General features: G+C 39.9%; 2 protein-coding genes across 6 annotated transcripts in view; both read right to left on the bottom strand.

Moving 5' to 3' along the window:
- The window catches only part of LOC131306344 (NADH dehydrogenase [ubiquinone] 1 beta subcomplex subunit 3-B-like), a 47,548-nt gene extending 26,206 nt beyond the window's left edge, over positions 1-21,342 (bottom strand). Inside the window, exons 1-2 of one of the 3 annotated variants that reach the window (XM_058332525.1) lie at positions 20,975-21,307; positions 447-659 (exon numbers count right to left, since the gene is read on the bottom strand). In XM_058332525.1, coding sequence (XP_058188508.1) covers positions 20,994-21,218 — 225 coding nt within the window. In that variant the 5' untranslated portion in view covers positions 21,219-21,307 and the 3' untranslated portion in view covers positions 447-659; positions 20,975-20,993. Of the gene's footprint in view, positions 1-446; positions 660-18,010; positions 18,227-20,974 lie in introns of those variants that run through there. The other 2 variants (XM_058332524.1, XM_058332526.1) reach the window with 2 other exon arrangements.
- Positions 9,518-17,286, bottom strand: LOC131306339 (TMV resistance protein N-like). Of its 3 annotated transcripts, none has more exons than XM_058332513.1 (7): positions 16,290-17,286; positions 15,035-16,136; positions 14,809-14,956; positions 14,510-14,730; positions 12,691-14,407; positions 12,422-12,533; positions 9,518-11,362 (listed from the first exon to the last, which is right to left on the bottom strand). In XM_058332513.1, the coding sequence occupies exons 1-7, from the start codon at positions 16,796-16,798 to the stop codon at positions 9,850-9,852; spliced, it is 5,322 nt and encodes a 1,773-aa protein (XP_058188496.1). In that variant the 5' UTR covers positions 16,799-17,286; the 3' UTR covers positions 9,518-9,849. The 3 variants fall into 3 exon arrangements, with proteins under 3 accessions (XP_058188496.1, XP_058188497.1, XP_058188495.1); XM_058332514.1 differs by having other exon boundaries at positions 12,691-13,372; positions 13,487-14,407; positions 14,510-14,956; positions 16,290-17,284; XM_058332512.1 differs by having other exon boundaries at positions 14,510-14,956.
- Positions 21,343-22,419: the final 1,077 nt, after the last annotated feature.

The following is a 22,419-nucleotide window of genomic DNA, read 5'->3' as shown; positions in this document are numbered from 1 at the left end:
ACCAAAGGGATATGAAGGAGTCACTCTGTCATTTATTTCTCTCATGGTAGTTTGTGCAAATTAGATTTCGCTATTTATCCTGTCGTTGATAAAATGATGTCCGGTGGCGATGTGATGAATGGAATAAGGTTGTTGGGTGGACGAAAACAACGTACAGATGCTGGTTATTTGTACTTCTTAGCAATATAATTGGAAACTTGTTTCCTGATTTTTTAAACACAAAATCAAAAACTGAACGCGTTACCAAAATGAGCGTTTGTTGAAGTTGTTTAGAAAATGTTTAGCCTACCCAAAACTTCATAGTAGTGTAAATCATATTCCATACATTTAGCTGAACAAGAATTTATGCGGAGCCCTTTGGCCTGATAATTAAAAGACAATGCATTGCACTACTCAGAGGTGAAAATTGCAACTCAATCAAAGTGGCCAATTAACAAATGAGAATATGGAAGAGAAATTAGCTTCGATACATTTTTAAGCTAACAAATTTAGCGACAATGTAATTTATGTTCATGAAATCAATACTCCAAAGTTCATCACTAGTTCAAATATAATCTTCAACAAGCCAAAAGCAACACGCTCCGGTGCAGCGAAAGCTTTATTAAAACATCAAACTTAGATACATGATCAAGGCTCGTTCCTTGGCACCGAGCATCCACCTGCAAAAACAAGCATTTGGACAAAAAACCAATTTAGGGAAGACGTACATTGTTTTTTAATTAGGGATGAGATATACAACAAAAAACAAAGAGGACACGAAACGGGGAAACAGAAGAAGCTCTTTGGCGTACATGAGCCTTATCGGCCCTAATCAAAATATATCCCACTCTCTATGCATACAATTTCGAATGTTGTTTCAACAATGATTAACTAACAATGCAAATCCTGCCTTTGGCGGATTTGTTGAGTATGTGTGCACGTTTTCAATTACGTTACCTGGGATGAATATTCTTCTGGAACAAGGTACAGAAATCAGAGGCGCAAAAGATACACATCGTAATTATTAGAAGGCAAGGTATATGTGGAAGTGTGAGCGAATTTCTATCAGACATAATCTATCATTTTCCAATCAATCACATATAGACTTTTCTAGAGCATTATGACAGACTATTTACTTCTTGAGTTCTTTCCCTTCAAAAACTCCACTCCCCCGATTTAGATTGATGATATGTTGTCTTCTTCTTCATCACATATGTGAAAAGCTTTTGTATAGAATTAGGTAGCTAGCTAAGTTTACTAATTTGGGTTTGGGACGAAGGTGAATTATTCGGTGTAATACGCCTTCAAAAACATAACTTACTGGGGTATTACCTTTTCTGGTGACGAAAATTTTCATGCTTCAATAGTGCTTGACTGCTTGTACTGTTAGTAAAGTTAGGAAACAAGTTGTAAAGTTATAAGCTTGAAATAAGCCTTGTACATCCATTATACACATTTCTGCATCATGAAAGAACAGTATCGAACAGCACGGACCTAGATAGAACCTCCATTCATTTCTTTCCAACTGGCAGTGGAGTCAATTCAGAACTAGACTAACTAAAACAAAAATTCTGATGTGCAAACTACAAGCCCTAGACAACTGATCACAGGCGGATAAATGCTGAACAGGCAATCCAATGATCAACCAGCACATTATACTATCTCTTGGTCTCAACCAAAAAACCATCTCACATTAAGGCAGTTTCACCTGTGCTTCAATCGGTAATTTTCTAAAAGTGGAAAATCTACTTGCAAGAGGTATTAAAGCACATGCACAAGAGTTGCAAGATCAGCGCCACTTAATCAACATGCAAATAGAGAAGGATTTTGAGCTTTTTTTTGCAACCTAAAGAACAGAAGATGTTAAAAGTGTAGGCACAATCTCCATGAACCAGAGATCCCAAAAAAATTCCACTTTATGCTCCTCTTGCACTATGTCAGAATAGGTTTGTCTTTGAAGCACATCAAGTTAATCCTGAAAACCCTCACACTTCATCTTCTTAACTAGCAGAAGTATAGTTCACCGAGTTGTAACAGGGTGAATTACCTAAGTGCTTCGCAAATCATCCATGTTAGAGTGTTTCTTTCTTTCCCTTTCCAAATAACATACAAGCCAAACACATGTATCAAGAAATGCATGAGCACCAACATGCTACTTAACTAAATTCCCACCCAAATTTGAACAAAACAATGCAATAAATGGCAGAGGAACTTCACTCCTCCAACGCAAGTCAGACTAAACATTTGCCATCAACTGAGTCAGTAATCACAGCAATCACTACCAGGGAATTGCTGTTTACTAAGACCTTATCCCTTCTTGTTCTCTCCCTTAAGGCACATTTGATAGGCAAGAGTAGACATGGGATTGGACTTCAAATCTTGCGAGAGGTCACTTTAACCATTTGAATACAACAATCGGTTGACGGGGTACAACGCATCCTTTTGAAGACCCAATCCTACCAAACATGAAGTATCTAATACTCCTTTAGGCACGTGGCAGCGACAAACGAATAGCTAGAACGGCCGGCTGTGGCTTGTGGCATGGAGAGACCGGTCCTGAACCAATATACGACGAACAGACCGATTCTGTTGATGAACAGACCGATCCTAAACTTATAGGGTACAAGAGGACGCTGTGTTTTCGGACCACAGAAATGTGTGGCGGATTAGGATGTAGATGTTTATTTCATTGAACCCATTCATTGTTCATTTATAAGTAACAAAAAAATTCATAGATATTATTGGTTAGAAATTAAATGTTGTTTTTATCAGTCATAAGATTTTTCCATGCTTTGGAGTATAGACCTACTTATCTAGATCTTGCGAATGGTTTGCTTCTTTTATATGCCTACTGGTTTGCTTCTTTTGCACGGTATGTAGCGTACAATCACTAAATACCAAAGGGATATGAAAGAGTCATTCTGTCATTTATTTCTCTCATGGTAGTTTATGCCAATTGGATTGTGCTATTTATGCTGTCATCAATAAAATGATGTCCGATGTGATGAATTCAATAAGGTTCACTACTACAAAAATAGATAAAGACCTCGGTCATTTAGTGTGATCTTTCACTTTTAATCTCGCATTCAAAACCGTGGTCTATGAAGGTGTAACTAAAAGTCCTTATCTTTTAACCACATGATAAAAACCGTGATTAAAACTCATTAAAACTGTGACTAAAAACATAAAAACTATAATTAAAAATGACAAAACCGTGACCTTTAATAGCTTAACATCTCAGTTTCATTATAAAACGGTGGTTGTTTAGAGATTAATAATCTCAGTTTTTGAAAAAATTGAGATTAAAAGTGGCGTTTTCCTAAGGAAAAAAATCCCACTTTATTTATCCTGTTGGGTTTTGAATCTAAGTCTCTTGAGTTTTGCATAGAAACTTCAACCAACTGCACCATACATACTTTTCAATATATAATTGAAATATTTAATATATAACATATGCGTTTAACATTAAAATATATTTCGAACATCATTTTGAACCTTTAAATATTAAAATTAGAAATTTTAATAAACATGAAAGTTGTAGCCCTTTGCGTTATTGTTCAAACCCAATTTGAATTATCTCAATTAATGGAGTTTTGAGTATAGAGTTATACTCGAAATACATTTGGCGACGAAACGCAACTTTCATAAATTTTGTCACCAAAGGTACCCATTTGGTGACAAAATATATTTTCATCGCCGAAAGTATCCCATTTTTTGACGAAATATTTTTTTGTAGAATGATTGAGAGTGACATTTATTTAGGGGTATTGCGCGCGAAGTCGATTAATGGGTAAGCAACTTTCAACTTTTCCTATATAAGAGCTTTCATCTCAAGTCTAAAAAAAATGTGATGTATTCTCTAACTTATGATCTCAGTTTCTAGATGATTGAGATTAAAGGTTCTTTTTATCTCAGTTTTTCCGAAATGAGATATATTCTTTCATATACAATCTCAATTTTTCAAAAACGAGATCTATTCTTTAAGTTACAATCTCACTTTTAGATTAATGAGATCAAAAAATCTTTTCATGTCAGTTTTTTTTGAAACGAGATATATTCTTTCATATATAATCTCAGTTTTTTGAGAATGAGTTGTATTCTTCAAGTTACAATCTCACTTTTTAGATTACTGAGATTAAAAAATCTTTCCATCTCAGTTTCTTATTACTGAGATTAAAACTATAGTCTATAACATTTTATTACGCTTTTACAAAAAGTGAGATCTTTTTAGTTTTTGGACCGTGATCTTTATACCATTTTGTAGTAGTGGTTGTTGAAGTGGACAAAAACAACGTACAGATACTGGTTATATTACCTAAAAGAAGTATTTCAGTTTGAGTGGATGAAAACAACGTACAGATGCTACAATTTTCTCACCAAATGCTCCTTGACAGCGGTATGGAACTTTGTTGCTTTGTTTGGTCTGGTGGAAATCAGTTCATCATGGGAATTATATCTTGAAACTTTTGAAACTCAGAGCTCCGATGCTGAATTTTTTTCTTCTGTTTCATAAATTATTGTTGCCGGTAAATTTTGCTTGTTAGTTTTTCATTTCTTTCACAAGTTAACATCGTTGTGAGAAAAAACAAAAAGAGAAGCAAACGAAAAACCAAGCCATTTGCGACAAAAACCGATATCCAACCTACATGCCCCACATTTTTCAACATAATACTAGGAATATATAGACTCAAGGCTTTTCTTAGGAAGAGTCTGCTATTCTGATCCCCCATAGTAGTATATCGATCTCTAGAGTGCTAGTTTTAACACACTAAATGTAATAGACCTGGCATTGCAATGCTGAATAGTAAGTGAACTCAACAATTAGAAAGTCCCGAACGACTTTGTCTTCACAATCAATCCTTCTCAATTTTGGCTAGACTCTGAATCTTTCTCAGCTCTCACCTTTCAATCAAGATACTCTAGCTATCTTTCTTTGTGGAACCCATACCCTTCTGCTTGTTGGTTCACTCTCATGATCCAAATAGACGCAGTTGATTAAGATAAAAAGTATTTTTCTTGGTAACGAAGCATCTGGTGCTGCATATGCATATCTTGCACTTACATTTCTTATCGCGGCAAAGCGAATATTCAGAGGCATGTCATGGTAAGTCCAGGCTCTCATATTCGTTTCGACCAACAGAGACTCATTGACATATTATTTTGTTTCTTAAGGATAGATTCTTAATCTTGAGATTGAGTCTCACATTGGTAGCATAAATGATCTTGGCCTTTGCAATGCCGCGTAATAAACTTCAGGTTGTTAATCACCCGTGGAGATGGAAAAACAATTAAGGTGACTTTCAACTCCCGAGTCTTCTATGGTTATATTGTTTCCAATCCAGCAAAAATACACTAACCGTATCCATAACCGTAGATGTTGGCATGGCTCTCCTATTTTTTCCAAGAACTTTTAGCGGCAGTAGTAAAACTGCCGTTAATTGCCAGAAACCTTTACCGATTTTTGTATTTTTTATAATTGTTTTGTCGGCGATAATTTACTTTTAGAGGGGTTTTGGGACTATTACTGGCGGTTTTTTAATGCCGCCGATGCAAAAATTTGGCGTAGTGTATTGAAAATTTAAATTTTTTACCATTGAACGTATATTGTCCACATTTAATGATAGGTGGTTATCAAATTCTATTGTCCCGTTATGCGCGCAAGCTGGTCTAGGGACTACGTTATAAAAAAAAATCTACTGTCAAAAGGAGGAAAATTTTATTATTTGAATGGGGTTGCATCATACGTGGGACAATTTCATTAGGATAAAAAAAAAGTCACATAATAAATCAATTGATCTGATTAATGAGGAATAAATTTATGAAACCTTTTTCCCCAAAAATTAATTGGCACGTGCTCTTGGGTTTAGAAGTCTAGGACGAGATAAAATTAGGGAATACGCCAAACTCTTAATTAGGCTGCATTTTTTTAAAATTAAAATGAGTTGGTTTGTTATTATTTGAATTTTTTTTTTTTTTTGCATTTTTTAATTTTACGCCAAACTTTTGTAGATTATTGATTCGTCTCGACGAGAGTAACAGGTACAGAGAGATCTATGAAAGAGAACGGAGAAGAGTTTTAGAGGTTTGAGGTTTCTGCGTGAGTCTCTGCTTCGTGCCACAGATTCTGTGGAGATCAGTCTTCGGCCATGGCGAGAGAGGGGTTTGGGCGAGAGAAGGGATAGGGACCATAGGGTGAGACAAGGGGAATAAGGTATAGATTAAACCCAATTATACAACAGAAATCCTATTGGTACCGACAGGTACCATAGGGAAAATGTACCGACGGCCACCGGACGGCCGTCTCCGGCCACCGGACGGCCGATCCGAGCCGTCCAAAAATTTTAAAAAATAAAACCGAGTGGGCCTACGCGAGAATCAATGGCATCCGAGGTGTGTAGGGTACTTGATCCGAGCACCCCTTTTCCGTGTATATTTGTATATACGTGTATATACACGAAAAATGGGTGCTCGGATCAAGTACCCTACACACCTCGGATGCCATTGATTCTCGTGAAGGCCCACTCGGTTTTATTTTTTAAAATTTTTGGACGGCTCGGATCGGCCGTCCGGTGGCCGGAAACGGCCGTCCGGTGGCCGTCGGTACATTTTCTCTCCCCCATGGTCGGTACATATAGCACAACTCATTATATAAATATAAGGATTAAGTATATAGTTGGTTCGGTTCGAGGTACTTCGGTTTGGAGTGGTTCGGTCCGGTCGGGGTAGTTCGGTCCTGTCGGGTTCGGTTCGGTCCGGTCGATCCAGATTTTAACAAAACCGAGACCTAACCGAAATAAGTTCGGTTCAGTTTGGTCCACCCTGAACCCAAAATTTTATGCCACGGCCACCTTGACCGAAGACCGAATCGAACGGTCGATTTTTTCGGTCTTTTTCGGTCCGGTTGGGTTCGTAACACCCCTACTTTGCACTACTCAACCGTCCCAAATTACTTTTCCTCTGCAAAAAGTCAACGAAATTTTTGGATCGAAAAATAAATTACTTTCATTCATAATTTTTTGAAATTTTTTACACCAATTAAAGAACAAATCAAGCACTTTAAACTGGTGCAAAAAAATTATATATGCACGACGCATTTTTTTTCCAAAAAATTACAATTATTTTCGTGAGGGACGAGCGACCGTAGATGGAGGTAGTACAGTACTACTCTAGTACATACATACATAGCCGACTTTATATTCTGCTATATATATACCATCACATTATTACCTGGACTTAACAACGTGATATCACTGAGAGAGAGAGTATTTGTCAAAGATTATTGAGAGAGAGAGAGACATGAGCGTGGCAGTGGGTTATAAGTTTAGACCTACAGACCAAGAACTTGTTCTCGACTATCTTCGGAAGAAGTGCAAGGGTAAAGCCCTGCCTTGCGACGTCGTTTTCGAACGCGAGATTTACGGGACCGGAAATAAAGCCCCGTGGCAGATTTTCACCAAGAACGACCCGTGGGAAGAAGGCAGCGTCTACGTTCTCACCAAGTTGATCAAGGCAGGCGGTAGCGACAAACGGATAGCTAGAACGGCCGGCTGTGGCTCGTGGCACGGAGAGACCGGTCCTGAACCAATATACGACGAACAGACCGGTTCTGACGACGAACAGACCGGTCCTGACGACGAATAGACCGATCCTGAATTGATAGGATACAAGAGGATGCTGCGTTTTCAGATCACGAACGAATCGGGAGCGATGGACGAGAGCGTGGGAAAAGGCTATTGGACCATGCATGAGTTCTCTTTGCAGCCGGATGGTAATAGTACTTCGAGTACTAGGAAACAATCGCCTAAAGGGGAATATGTTCTTTGTAGGATAAAAAGAGATGGCTCAAGAGACACCAAGATAGTAAAGTGCACCAAGAAATCTACGGGGAGAGCAGAGAATGTTGAGGCTGCTGCTGCTTATGATGCTGATGTTACGCTCCGGAAACCCGCAAAGCGTGCTAGGAAGGAGTCTGAGCAAGAACAGAAGGTGGAAGCAACGGAAACAGAAACTGTTCCTTACTCGCGAGAACTTTCAGAAGCGGAGAACGAAGGAAATCATTTGCGGATGCTTTCGGCTGACATGGACGGGGATCTTGAAGAACAAGTTCCTACGTTGGAGCAGCTGCGAAGTTTTGGTCTTGATTTTGATGCTTCGGACCCTCAAACCCTATCTTGGCTTCCCCCGACACCTTTCTCTGAAGAATTTTTGGAAACGGAGAAGCAAGAAAACTATTCACAAATGCTTCTTGACATGGATGCGGATCTTGAAGAACGAGTTCCTATACAGGAGTCGAAGCAGCTACAAAGTTTCGGTCTTGATTTTGACGCATCAGTCCCTCAAACCCTATCTTGGCTTCCCCCGACACCTTCCTCGGAAGAATTTTCGGAAATGGAGAAGCAAGGAGACTATCCACGAATGCTTCTTAACATAGATGCGGATCTTGAAGAACAAGTTCCTATATTGGAGTCGGAGCAGCTACCAAGTTTCAGTCTTGATTTTGATGCCTCGAACCCTCATACCCTATCCGGGCTTGCCCCAACACCTTTCTCAGAAGAATTTTTGGATGTGGAGAGGCAGGGAAATTACTCACAAAGGCTTTCAGACATGGATGCAGATTTTGAAGAACTAGTTTCCATATTGCAATGGGAGCCGCTACCAAGTTTCGATCTCGATTTTGATGCGTTGGGCTCTCAAGTTGTTGCTGATAAATTTTGGCTTGTTTGATTTGTTAGTTTTGCATTTCTTTGGCAAGTTGCTATCGTTGGAATCCCAAAGCATGAGTTCTCTTTGTGAGACTGTGTTTATATTAAAAGTTAACAGTCCCGTATTTGATTTTTATTTACGTATTGATATTTTTACAGTCCATCAAAATGTATAGTGAACGTGATTGTAAGCGTATTTAACAATGAGTTTTCTTCGAGCTGTTGAGAGCTCATTTTTTTTTTTGGAAGCACATTCCTTGATAGCATTCCAAGCTTAATATAACTCTGGTTTTTCCTCTCCCTAATAAGGCGTACCAAGACTGCGCGCGAGGAAGACACATTATATGCGGATGCTATGCTAAACCAGATGCTGATTCTAATGAGAAATATTGACAATTCTCAACCTGCATTACTCAATTTTGGCATCTTGATATGATTTTGATTAAACAAGATTTTGAAAACCACTAGCTTGATGGCGGCATCCCTTCAATGCTAGCACTAGTCTCATATTCGTTTCGACTAGACTCATTGGACATGTTATTTTGTTTCTTAATGGTAGATTGACCAGTCTTTAGATTGATCAGTCTCACATTTGCAACGTAAATGATCTGGCCTTTGCAATTCCGCGTAATAAACTTCTGGTTGTTACCTGTGGAGATGTAAAAACGATTAAGGCGACTTTCGACTCCCAAGTCTCCTATAGTTCTATTGTTTCCAATCCAGCATTATACCCTATCCGTATCCATAGCCGTAGATGTTGGCATGGCTCTCCTGTTTTTTTCTGTTTGCCTTCATGTCAGGGAAAACGTTCTTGTAACGGAAAGATGAAATTATGGACAATTTGATCTCCACAAATGAACAATCGGTTCTACATAGTAACTATTGCATTCGTTGATTTTAAATTTCTAGAGCCGTAAGGCCCTCCCATGATTCGTTTCGATTAGTAGAATGGCACGGTACTGGCTTCATCAACAAAAAAACTATCAGTCATCGCAAGCTCATAAAACTCCTTGATTTATCGTCGTAACTCAGGTCAGGTCAGTAATCATGCCTGGGGGATCTAAACCAAATTCATGTTGAACCATTCAATGGATTTCCAGATAGAATATGCTTTTGTAGTCACAAATCTGTCCTATCTCTAACAAAGAAGCCATTTTCAGTATAGTTACTAACTCATCGGTTTCTCCAACAGGGCCGAGAAGTACCACTCATTCTCATCCACCCGGGGATCAAGCTTCAAACCAACATTCCACCTGAGTCTCTTGAACCCAACTCCATCCAGCATCGGAATGTACGTCGCATTCAGCTGGTGCCCCAAGCAGAAGAAATGGTCAAGCCACAGTAATCCCCCGGGCCTCAAAACCCTGTATATATCATACAGGGTGAACTCGAGCATCGCATCTGGTATCCAGTTGCTCAGGACGTGCATCGAGTGCACTATGTCTAACGTGTTCTCGAAAAAGGGGAGCCGCTGAGAGATGCTCAGATGCATGGACAACAGCCCACGCGACGAAATGAAGCTGTTGGATGGCCCGTCAAAATTCATCGAAATGGTTATGATGGTCACATCCCTTTCCTTCATTCGGGCGGCAAACGTGCCGGACCCTCCGCCTATGTCGAGCCCGATGCGGATCGTGCCATGGGGTTTCGTGCTCAGTACTTGGTCGATCCCGTAGTCGAGGCCTCCGTCGAAGAGCCACCGGCTCTTCTCTCTCTCCTGTAAGTCGAAACAGTCCTTGCAATCAGAGAACCCTTGTGTTTTTTCCCTGTCAATGAGGCACTGGTAGTTTTTACAAGTGTATGGGTCCCACACAATGCTCGTGTCGGGTGGGGTCGCCCAGAGGCTGCCCGGCAATGGTGTGGGATTGATATATCCGGCTGGTGCCTTTGGGTGGCACCGACGCCTGGGGAGTGGCTCGCACCCCTTCAGCATGAGTCGTTGGGCAAACACGTCATCAACCGGACACTCACCTCCAACTGTATATGTCATGTACTGAGTTAACTCGTCTTTGTACTCCAAACAAGCTCCTCCAATGGGAAGGTAGAGCTGGTCGGATCCCATTTGGGACGAGTGCCCAAGCGGGAGTTTGTGGGGCCCGATGGCGAGCTTTGTTTCGTTAGGAAGACCATTAATGTAGTTAAGAATCGAGGGGTCGTTGATGATTTGGTTGGCTGAAGTAGGATTTTTGAGGCGGCGGAGATCCTTTACGAGTGCTCCCACTATAAAATTGTTGAGCTTCAGCTGCTTGGTCAACTCGTCGATCTGGGAGCGACTGGCGGTGAGTTTGCGGTGGGTGGCCTTGAGTTGGCGTTGGTTGGCGGTGAGTTGGCGAAAGGTGGCAGTGAGTAGGCGGTGAGTGGCGGTGACTTGGCGGTGGGTGGCGTTGAGCTCGCGGAGGAGAGCGGAGGAGGGCTTCCAGCGGAGAGGGATGGAGAGGTGTTGAGTGTATTTGGAAATTGGGTGGAGGTTGAAGGAGCTGGGTCCATCACTGAGGATGTAGGTAGTGGTCAGGAGGTTGGATATTATGGCCAGGACCAGCAGTTTGAGCTTGTACGGCATATGGGAATGCTGGTGTAGCCGTTTTCTTGGTAAGTAGTCTTCATCTCCCATCTGAAGCTCTTGGATCAAAGCAGGTGATGGAAAGAGTGGGATGGGGAGTGGTGTTTGACTAGAGAAAATCCTTCAGAGAGAGAGAGAGAGAGAGAGAGAGAGAGAGAGTGTGTGTGTGTGTGTGTGTGAGGGAATAGAATAAAAACAGAACATGTTAATATCGAATTTATCAGATCTAAGCAAATGAAAACAAGAAGGAAACATATGGAAAGTGCAAGGAAATAAGAGACAAAATAAGAATAGTTTCCTTGAGATCTCCCCCATGGGAATCCCCAGACCGGCCTAGGAACCCATGACGCTGACTTTCCTAGGAACCCCTGCTTTTATTACTAATAATAATAATATGTACAGGAGAACTCTCTGTTCCAAAAAACTAGTAGTACTTCCGTACGTGTAAAGAAAGCATAAGTTGCTTCCAGTCTCAACTTTTTATAGTGTTGAGCTTTATGCGTTCAAGTTTCCAGGAGTCGATTAAGGCATACTTTTATAACATTTGCACTTACCCAAATTTTGACTATCCTGCAGACTCTTTCAGCTTGCGCAGACACTTGCTTATGGATCTTTAGAGAACCGTTAGTCATTAGAACTCAAGCATTAGGCCTCCTTCGGCCTAACTTTTTTGGCGATTTCTTAGCGCGGTCTTTTTGGTTATTTTTTCTTAGTATTTCGTACTAGATTTGAGTCAAATTTTTCTCTCATGTTGTTCATCTCGATGAGAGGAATCGGATTAATCCATACCTCATCATTCTTACTAAAATGTTACTAGCATAAAGACCTTTTCGTTACATCATTCGCTGTCCGTCTCAAAGCATATCTCATCAATTTACAAACAGCAAGCAAAACAGATCTCCTGGTTCTTAAATTTGAGCTTGGCAGCATATTTATAGTGCAAAGTGGCTTACAGAAACATGAGAAAGATCTTAAATTAAGTTTGGGGTAACACAGAGTACCTGTCCAGAGCAAAGACGAGCAAGGCATTCGCCTTAAGTTCCAGAAAATTTGCTAAAAAGAGGGGCCCCAAAAAATTGTGTAGTATTTTATTAAACACAGCTCTATACTAGAAATCCATTGAAACTGAAAATATGTTATCATTGGGACATCGATCATTACGATGGTAATACTTACTTACTTCCAACCCAATATGGTCATCAACTCCTCCTCATCTACGTCGTCATAAGTGTCATCATCAAAATAATCTTCACTCTCATCATCTACTTCTTCGCCTCCCTCATATGTAGACCCTGTAACAACATGTAGAAAAGAATCACATAAAGCAGAGGAAAGAATTTTTTTTCCCATATCCCAAATGAACAACTCTTTATGTTAGGAGCCTCATATTTGCTATTGTTGTTCTTTCCCATACATGAGTATTAAATGAGAAAGCTACATAACGCGCACCTGTACATTGCACATTGTCTTGAAATAAGTTTTCATACAAAACAGACCTAACTGCATCACTATTGTTTGAACCTTCCGCGAGTATGAAGTACTCAGGGTGTGAGAGGAAATATTCACCACTCCTCAGCTGATACGCAGACAAAAGACCATCAATCGTGTTTTGAAAAGGACGGGCATCGACAGGTTTAATTACTTGTTCTTCTTCTACTTCTTCTTCACTCTTTGTTGGTGTTCCCTTCTGCTGTTTTTGCTCCTCGTACACGAAGCTGATCCCACATTCCTTTATGCGAAAAGTAACACTCAACCCAACCACCGATACACTCACTTCATCACCATCTGCCAGCTGATTCTCAAACTTCCAATGACTTAGACATGTCATATCTTCTCCAGCACTTGGAATACCAAGGAAAGTGGGGCTATATATCCATTTCTGACCCCTGGTCTTATTGCTGATTTTGATGAAATACGAATACCAGTTTCTGGATGAAGATTCACCCCAAAACCGGAATGTGCGATCCTTGGAACGTGAGTAGACGAAGCATATACTGAAGCCTCGCATCTTGAGATTAGGTTCTGAAGGCACATTGAATGATATGAAGTTTCCTTTAGCCCGCTGGCTGAACCTGTCGGGTATCTCATTCCCAGGGAGAGATGAGCTGAATATCCCAAACTCATAAAGTCCCTGCCCAAAGAGAGTGACAGTATTAAAATCAAAATCCAAGGATACTAGATCCATCCACGTTTCAGGTAGCATATGCGGGCGCGAGAGAGAGAGAGAGAGAGAGAGAGAGCGCACCTGCACAGTACATCTGATTCTTGTTTTTGTCATATTGTTGAACAATTCCACCTCTTTGTTTCCAATCAATTCCGTGTTGAACAATCCCAAATCATTGATCATTTCCGGAAAAAAGTCTCCTATGGGTGCTAACTTGAACAATCCCTGGACCTCAACTAGGTTGTTACACTCGCTAACATCCAAAAACAGCGACTTCAACAGGTTTGGTAGATTTGTTATTCTTTTCAAAGATGTGCAATGTACTGCCTTGAGCGTGACTAAACTCGAGGGAAGTTCAGGAAGTGATTGGAGGCCAGTGCATGAATCTACCCAAAGGTCTCGGAGCATACAAAGACCTTTGATGCTCTCCGGTAGGGTATTAATTGGGTTTTCACTAAGATTCAAGTACTGCAACAAAGACAGGCTATTAAGATCAATGGGAATGGCATCATTTGAAAGGTTGCAGTTTGCAAGGCTTAATTTCACTAATGAGTGTGATAAAGTAGCCAAAAAAAATCCGATGGACTCTGGGCTTCTACTTCGTTTGGATACCCAAGACCAGAAGCGAGCCTTCCATGATTTCACCTCACCGGTGGTAGGCACCAATTGGTTAACAGCAACTTTGTCTGCATGGAGAACTGTCAAGGATTCAAGCTTTCCAAGTTCAATAGGCAACTCAATGAGATTTGAGCAACCAGAGAGAATGAGTTTTTCAAGGGAATTCAACTGACAAATGCTTTTTGGAAGCTTTCGAAGATTTGTGCAATCTCTTAGATTTAGAAAAACCAATCGTTCCAGTTCTCCAATGGATTCATGAACTTCAACCAATCTTATGCAATCTTTCAGAATCAACCTTTCGAGTTTAGGGAGTCTGGAGAAATCAGGGGTTTTAGTAAGACTATGGGAATGACTCAGATTAAGAAATCTCAATAACTTAAGCACCTGTTCCAGTTAAAAAAAGCAAGGAGAAATCAACAAACGACATGAAATGAGTTCTCCATTACTTAATGTAATCACAAAAGTAGAGAATTTAATCTGGCATACCTTGGTTCCGCTCCAAACTTGTTTCAAGCTGCTGTTACGCATTTCAAGAGCTACCAGGCTTTCAAGGGGAAAATCATTGGGTATAGATTTTAAAGGAAATCCGCGCCAGTAGACCAATTTCAATTTTTTAGGAAATTCCTTATAGCAGCCAGTGAGCTTAACATAATGGAGCAGAAGTAGTCTCAATTCGTGCATCCTCGCAATTGCATCAGTTTTCAAGCCTGCTTCATTAGCAATTTTTGAGAGAGCATCTATTGAGTGCCTTGATAAGTCAAGCCGTCTTCGTTTCAATGACCTACCTTGGTCTATCAACAGTAATTCGTCAAGAAATTCTTGGGTACGCTTTCTTTTTGCGTCATTAGATTCACTACTGAAGATTTGTCCAACAGACTGGCCTTCCATAAACATTTGCATGTCAAGCACAAGACCTTTGACTGTTTCTGTACCCTGATAATAGTAAATCTGATAAGTAACTTCTCATCCAAGAAAACACCAAATGGAAGGGAGAAGAAACATGTTTCTTACCGTTTTCTCAGATAATACGGAAAGCGAATCATTGTGATTCCATATTCTGCTACGCTGCCCGGGCTCCTCTGGTGATTCTTGGCGAACAATCTCTCTTCCCATGTCCCGAATCAAGTCGTGCGTCTTCATCTTATTATCTTCACCAATCATTAAGAGACAGCGTTCAATAAGATTTTGAATCCCAACTATGGTGAAAAAATCACATTCGTCTAGTATTCGAACCACGTAATCTTTGTCCTTTCCAATAAAGAAGCAGACAATGTCGAGGAATAAGTTCTTGTCATGGTCATCATCTAGAGAATCATAGCTTACCTTAAGCTTTTTAAGGATTTGACTGTCTGGAATTGCTTCCAATTTCTTTATTGCACTCTCCCAAACATCTATGTTTCTTCCAGACATTGAAGATCCCAATACTTGAAGTGCTAAAGGAATCCTTCCACAATGCTGTAGAACTCTTTCTGAGAGCTCAACGTAACCTTCTATTGGATGGTCTTGTCCAAAGGCATGCCAACTAAAGAGCTGAAGTGATTCTTTATCATCCAGTTCCTGAACCTTATACATCTCACACACCTCATGAGCCTTGAGCAATCGCTCATGTCTAGTTGTTATGATAATTTTACTTCCGGGATAAAACCATTGTCGCATCCCCGTTACAGCGTTTAATTGATCTAAATCATCAACATCATCAAGAACAAGAAGAACTCTTTTGCAGTTTACAGCATTTTTAATCTTAATGACTCCTTCATCAACATTGTGTACCTTTTCGACCTTCTTCTTCAAAATATCCGAGAGAAGTTGCCTTTGTAAACGAACCAAACCATTGGGTTGTTCTGAAGCTTCTCTAACATTTGCAAGAAAGCTACTGCCATCAAATTTGTCGAAGTTTTGGTTATAAGCAGTTTTGGCAATTGTGGTCTTCCCTATTCCACCCATACCATAAATCGCCAATACACCAACTTCAGTCGACCCATCTTGTAGCCACAAATCAATGTTCTTGACGCGAGCATCAATACCAACTTGGTGCGATGCAACATTCAAAACTGTGCGATTCAACTTACTTGAAATCTGTTTAACGATTTCCTGGATAAATTTCGACTCATGCCTACAAAGCAGAGGAAGCAATGTCTTGAGAAATGAACTTTAAATTTACAAACTAACTTTTCCTAGCAAAATTATCAAAACAAAGAAAAAAGAGAGAGAGAGAGAGAGAGGCTAATGGTGCATAATACTTAATTTCCATATATAGCAAAATTACCCATCAGCTTCATTTTCCAAAACCTTCCCTCCAAGATTAGCAACTTCTGTGAGAGCCTCCCTCCATCTCTTCACCCTTTCCTTCTTCTCATCAGTCCCCGCCTCTTCTTCATGCCTACCAAACGCTTGTAAAAACGCCCCACTCTGTTTCCTCACATGAGACGGGTCCACGTCGTAGAAAACAGGCAAAACAACCTGCCCGCAAACCCTCCGGCGCTCCGCGATCTTCACCAGCTCATCGAGGCACCACGTGGAGGAAGCGTAGCCTTTGGAGAAAACTACGAGTGAAATCTTGGATTGGGAAATTGCTTTTTGGAGCTCGGACTCGATGTCTTGGCCTGTTTCGATTTCGTCGTCGTCTTTGAAGGTGTGGATTCCGGCTTGGGTTAGGGATGTGTGGAGGTGGTCGATGAAGGTCTTGCGGAGGTCTTTGCCTCGGAAGCTCAAGAAGACTTGGTAGGCGTGGCGGGAGGTGGAAGTGGAGGCTTCGTGGGTTCTTGGAGCGGCCATTGGAAGAAGCTTGAAGAGTGAGAGACGGATGAGAGAGAGAAATTAGAGAAAGTTTGGAAGCATGTAGTCAACTTTGTAGCAAAATTTTCACAAAGTCAACGAGATGATCACAAAGTCAACTTTGTAACTTCCTCCTTTCTATTTAATTGTTCACCACAGTGTTGCGTACATTTTAGGCAAGCTTCGCTAATATCGCAGGTAGTACTACTATTGATCAGCTTTGAAATGATCAGAGTGAAGGAAGTCTTGTGGCAAAAGAAACAGAGTTCAATTCTGTTTGTTCATTTTTAAAGCGGGTGAACATTCCCCCTTGTTATTGTACTTGACTCTCACAACATACGGCTTGCACAAAGGCTACTAAATCCATCCCGAGCCTTTTCTTTCACCTCTCCTCTCCAATCCTCGATCAAACTTGCATTCCCCAAGCATCATAAAATAGGGGTCTTTCCTTCGCTTATCATGTGTATCGGCTTGGCTTCTTCCCAAACCAATGAGGCATTCTGATGGACGCGGGCATGTAGAAAGGCGAACCACTACATAAGTATAATAACAAGTCAAGTCAAAAGCGACTCGGTTCTTTTCTCATTGATGTCCAGTTCTATTTCAATGATCAAAACAGTAATGTCTTAAAACAAGATATTTTAACTAGGACAAACTCTTACTGAGCCAAAACCAGTTGACGAATGGCTTGGTGAAGCATTTGAATTTTATGGAGTACTTTTAGGAAATTAGAAAATAACTACATGCCAGTAAGCCACAAAAGAAAAGTAACTGTTGGTTTTGCCTACTTGGGGTCCCCACAAGTAGCCAGTAGGATTGGATCCTTAAGATTAGTCGAAGTGCGCTTAATTTGACCAAAACATCTGAGTCTTCCAAAAAAAACAAAAAAAGGAAACACCTATGTACCTAGGTCCTTGACATGTTTTTATTTGTATACTTCTCAGCAGTATAATTGGAAACTTGTTTCCCGATTACATGAACACAAAATCAAAAACTGAACGCAGTACCAAAAGGAGCGTTTGTTCAAGTTGTTTAGAAAATGTTTGGCCTACCCAAAACTTCATAGTAGTGCAAATCATATTCCATACATTTAGACGAACCAGAACTAATGCGGAGCCCTTTGGCCCGATGATTAAAAAAGAAAATGCATTTGCACTACTCAGAGGAGAAAATTGCAACTCAATCAAAGTGGCCAATTAACAAATGAGAATGTGGAAGAGAAAATAGCTTCGATACATTTTTAAGCTAGCAAATTTAGCAACAATGTAGTAATTTCTGTTCACGAAATCAATACTCTGAAGTTCATCTCAAGTTCAAATTAAATCTTCAACAAGCCAAAAGCAACACGTTCAGGTGCAGCAAGAGCTTTATTAAAACATCAACATTAGATACATGATCAAGGCTCGTCCCTTGGCACTGAGCATCCACCTGCAAAAACAAGCATTTGGAAAAAACCAATTTAGGGAAGACGTACATTGTTTTTTAGGGATGAGATATACAACAAAAAACAAAGAGGCAGGGAACGGGGAAACAGAAGAAGCTCTTTGGCTTACATGAGCCTTATCGGCCCTAATCAAAATATATCCCATCCTCTATGCATACAATTTCGAAGGTCGTTTCAACAATGATTTGAGTCTAACAATGCAAATCCTGCCTTTTGTGGATTTGTTGAGCATGTGTGCACGTTTTCAATTACGTTGCCTAGGATGAATATTCTTCTGGAACAAGGAACAGAAATCAGAGGCACAAAAGAGGAGGCTTGTACACATCGTAATTATTAGAAGGCAAAGTATATGCGGAAGTGTGAGCGAATTTCTATCAGACATAATCTATCATTTTCCAATCAATCACGTATTGACTTTTCTAGAGCATTATGACAGGCTATTTACTTCTTGAGTTCTTTCCCTTCCAAAAACTCTACTCCCCTGATTTGAATTGATGATATGTTATCTTCTTCTTCATCACATATGTGAAAAGCTTTTGTATACAATTAGGTAGCTAAGTTTACTAATTTGGATTTGGTACGAAGGTGAATTATTCGGTGGAACACTCCTTAAAAAACATAACTTACAGGGGTATTAACCTTTTTCTGGTAACGAAAATTTTCATGCTTCAATGGTGCTTGACTGCTTGTACTGTTAAGAAAGTTAGGAAACAAGCAGTAAAGTTAAAAAGCTTATAAATCCATTATACACATTTCTGCATCATGCAAGAACAGTATTGACAACACGGACCTAGATAGAACCTCCATTCATTTCTTTCCAACTGGCACTTGAGTCAATTCAGAACTTAGACTAGCTGAAACAAAAATTCTGATGTGCAAACTACAAGCCCTAGACAACTGATCACAGGCAGATAAATGTTGAACAGGCAATCCTATTATCAAGCAGCACATTATACTATCGCCTGGTCTCAACCAAAAAACTATCTCACATTAAGGCAGTTTCACCTGTGCTTCAATCTGTACTTTTCTAAAAGTGGAAAACCTTGCAAGAGTTATTAAAGCACACGCACAAGAGTTGCAAGATCAGCCCCGCTTAATCAAAAAGCAAATAGAGAAGGATTTTGAGCGTTTTTTGCAACCTAAAGAGCGGAAGATGTTAAAGTGTAGGCACAATCTCCATGAACCAGAGATCCACTGTCCCCAAAAAATTCCAGTTAATGCTCCTCTTGCACTACGTCAGAATAGGTTTTTCTTTGAAGCACATCAAGTTATTCTTGAAAACCCTCACACTCATCTTCTTATCTAGCAGAAGTATAGTCCACCGAGTTGTAACAGGGTGAATTACCTTAGTGCTTCACAAATCATGTCTTCCTGGTCCATGTTAGAGTGTTTCTTTCTTTCCTTTTCCAAATAACATACAAGCCAAACACATGTATCAAAAAATGCATGAGCACCAACAAGCTACTTGACAAAATTCCCACCCAAATTTGAAACAGAACAATGCAATAATCACAGTGAACATTTGCCATCAACTGATCCAATAATCACAGTGATCACACTCTCCCTTAAGGCAAGCAGACATGGGATTGGACTGCAAATCCTGCGAGAGGTCACTTTAACCATTTGAATACAACAATCGATTGACGGGTTACAATACATCCTTTTGAAGACCCAATCCTACCAAACATGAAGTATCTAATACTCCCTCAGGACCATCCTCACAATGAGCCCGGTGATATTGCGCATCGTACAGGATTATATATTCCCTCATTGTTAAGAAACTCCATTGGCGTCAAGCCTGAAGAAATGCTAGATGTTGGTCATTTCTCCTCCCAGCATGATAATTAAGACCGGTCAACCAGACATGGTCCGATAATACTACAAGAAAATAGCCTAGTGAAATTTGGAACTGAAGCACGTACAAATGCATGGATAAAATCAGAACACCAGAGGCGACGCTATGTCATTGACTGTGGGGTCGCACAACCCCATGGCAGAAAAAAATCCCCTGTAGTTATACTAAATTTTTTCCTAAGTTAACGAATGAACCCATAAGATTTTGCTTTGAACCCAGTAGATTATTTCCTGGAAAAAGTTGAAATCCACCGCATACAAAGTCACTCATCTTTGTGAGTCCAGTTTCCCTCGGTCCAATTGGCTCAAGTCGATTGCTCATCTTTGTGCACCTCTCTCATTGTTCAACAACAATCAGGTTTTTCCAAAATTTTCGGTACTGTATACTTTTAGTAAGGTTTTGTTTAGTTTTTTGCTGTAAATTTTGGGATTAAACATTTGCCTCTCTCGAATCATCAACAACACTCAAGTAAGGCTGTAAGGGCATATTCTTCCTAAAATTTTGCTATGATACTTTTTCAGTATTGTTTACTTTTCGTGCTTTTTTGTTTAACTTTTCGTAGTATTTTTTTTGGATTACTATTTGTCTATGAGAGGAATCAGAAAAGTACGAAAATGTTGAGCTTTTGATGTGTGAGTTGTTGAAAAATAGATTATAAATCATTTCATTAATATAAAATGCATGTTTCAGTTATATATTCCTATCTTCCTCCAGTCGCCACTGGTACTCACCCAATCAAAATCCATACCCATCAAATTATAACTAACCCTAAAAGCGTGCACAAACATACATAAAGATCACAACTTTAAAGAAAAAAAAAAGCCCTAATTGCAAGCTCAGTAATAAAAGGTCTAACCGCGTATAGGAAAGAAAGTACCTGAGAAGGTTGGTGATTCTCAATGAGGGTGAGAAGACGGCGACGACGCGGAGTGAGAGTGGGAGCGGGAAGGGGCGTAGATCTTGTTGTAAGCGGCTTCGCCGACGAGGTAGATGCCGAAGGCGACGATGGCGATGCCGAGGCCCGGCGTGGCGTGGCGGAGCTGGTTGGTCACCATCGGGTGCTTCCTCCACTCGTCCCTCCTCTTGAAGAACTCCCCTGTTGGTCCCAGTGGCTTCGCCATTCTCTCTCTCTCTCTCTCTCTCTCTCTCTCTCTCTCTCTCTCGATGTTTTGCGTGTGGAGTTGAATTCGTTCAATGGATGGGAAATGGGTTGACGGAGAGAGAGAGAGAGAGAGAGGGCTGAAGTTGTTGTTTGGGTAGATTGGGCTGAAAGGCCCAGATACGGTGAAGTTGCTGGACCGGATCATTGCGTGGTTTGGGCTGGCCTTGGTTTCCATTGCTCTAATTAGGGTGCGTTTTCGCTAAATTAGATGAACCTACATGCTACTAATAATAGTCAAGTTGTTTCCGTTAAATAGTGAAACTCAAGATGAAGATACAAGGAAGTGGCAAAATAAGTGATAAAACGAGAGTTGCGAAATGCATTCTTTAAAGAAATAATCGCTTGTGGGCTGCTAAGGCTCCGTTCCAGAAACCTTCTTAAAAATAAGTACTTATTTTGGAACTTCTTAAAGAAAAATAAAAAGGGTTGTTCCAGAAAACTCAAATAAGCAGCTTATTTCACATTTTCAAACTCAAAAATAACGTAAATGAAAAATAATTTTTCAATTTTTTTTGCACCATATTAAAAATCTCAATGAGATCTATCAAATAAGATCCATATTGATAGGAAAATTATTTGCGTAAACACATGATTTTTGAGCTTTAAGTTGCCTTAACCAAAAAATAAGTACTTATTTCTTATTTTGTGGAACAAGCCTTATTATTGAACAAAAAATAAGAACTTATTCAAGTTCTGGAACGAGGCCTAAGGCCATCCACAGTGGTATAATCAAATGTCAATTGTTTTTAAAGTTAACAATGTTGATGCAAAAGATTACTCACAATGGTATAATCAAACTTAGCTACACCATTAGAAATAATCAAATTTTGGGCTTTGGATAACCAAAACTAACAACTTTTTTCAATAATCAAAATTTGTGGATCCTACACCACATAAGTTAATTAGTTCCAAAATTTGTATACACACGTGTTTCAATTAGTATTTTCTTCTTCCCTTCTTCACCCATTCTTTTTTTTTTTTGGTTAAAAAAATAAAATTGAAAAATAAAAATTTTATGTAGCCAAGATTTTTCGCTACTCTATATCTTTTTCACTTCGCCAACAAACTATTTCTCTTTTTTTTCCTCCAAAAGTGAAACTCATATCTCTCGATCATCTACAATTCAATCCATCGTTGCCGGATTAAGGTGTTTCAATCTT

This window comes from Rhododendron vialii, chromosome 11a, assembly GCF_030253575.1.
Source record: "Rhododendron vialii isolate Sample 1 chromosome 11a, ASM3025357v1".
NCBI classification, from domain to species: domain Eukaryota; kingdom Viridiplantae; phylum Streptophyta; class Magnoliopsida; order Ericales; family Ericaceae; genus Rhododendron; species Rhododendron vialii.
Note: the sequence above shows the minus strand (reverse complement) of the source record. Positions and strands in the feature narration are given on the sequence as shown.

What these genes read in the sequence shown, in the direction of transcription:
- LOC131306339 (XM_058332512.1), bottom strand. Translation starts at nt 16,798, where the DNA reads ATGGCCGCTCCAAGAACCCACGAAGCCTCCACTTCCACCTCCCGCCAC. An exon ending in AAGTTTGGAGCGGAACCAAG is followed by an intron (nt 14,408 to 14,509) that starts GTATGCCAGATT and finishes TAACTGGAACAG; the next exon opens with GTGCTTAAGTTATTGAGATT. An exon ending in AGACAATGTGCAATGTACAG is followed by an intron (nt 12,534 to 12,690) that starts GTGCGCGTTATG and finishes ATGTTGTTACAG; the next exon opens with GGTCTACATATGAGGGAGGC.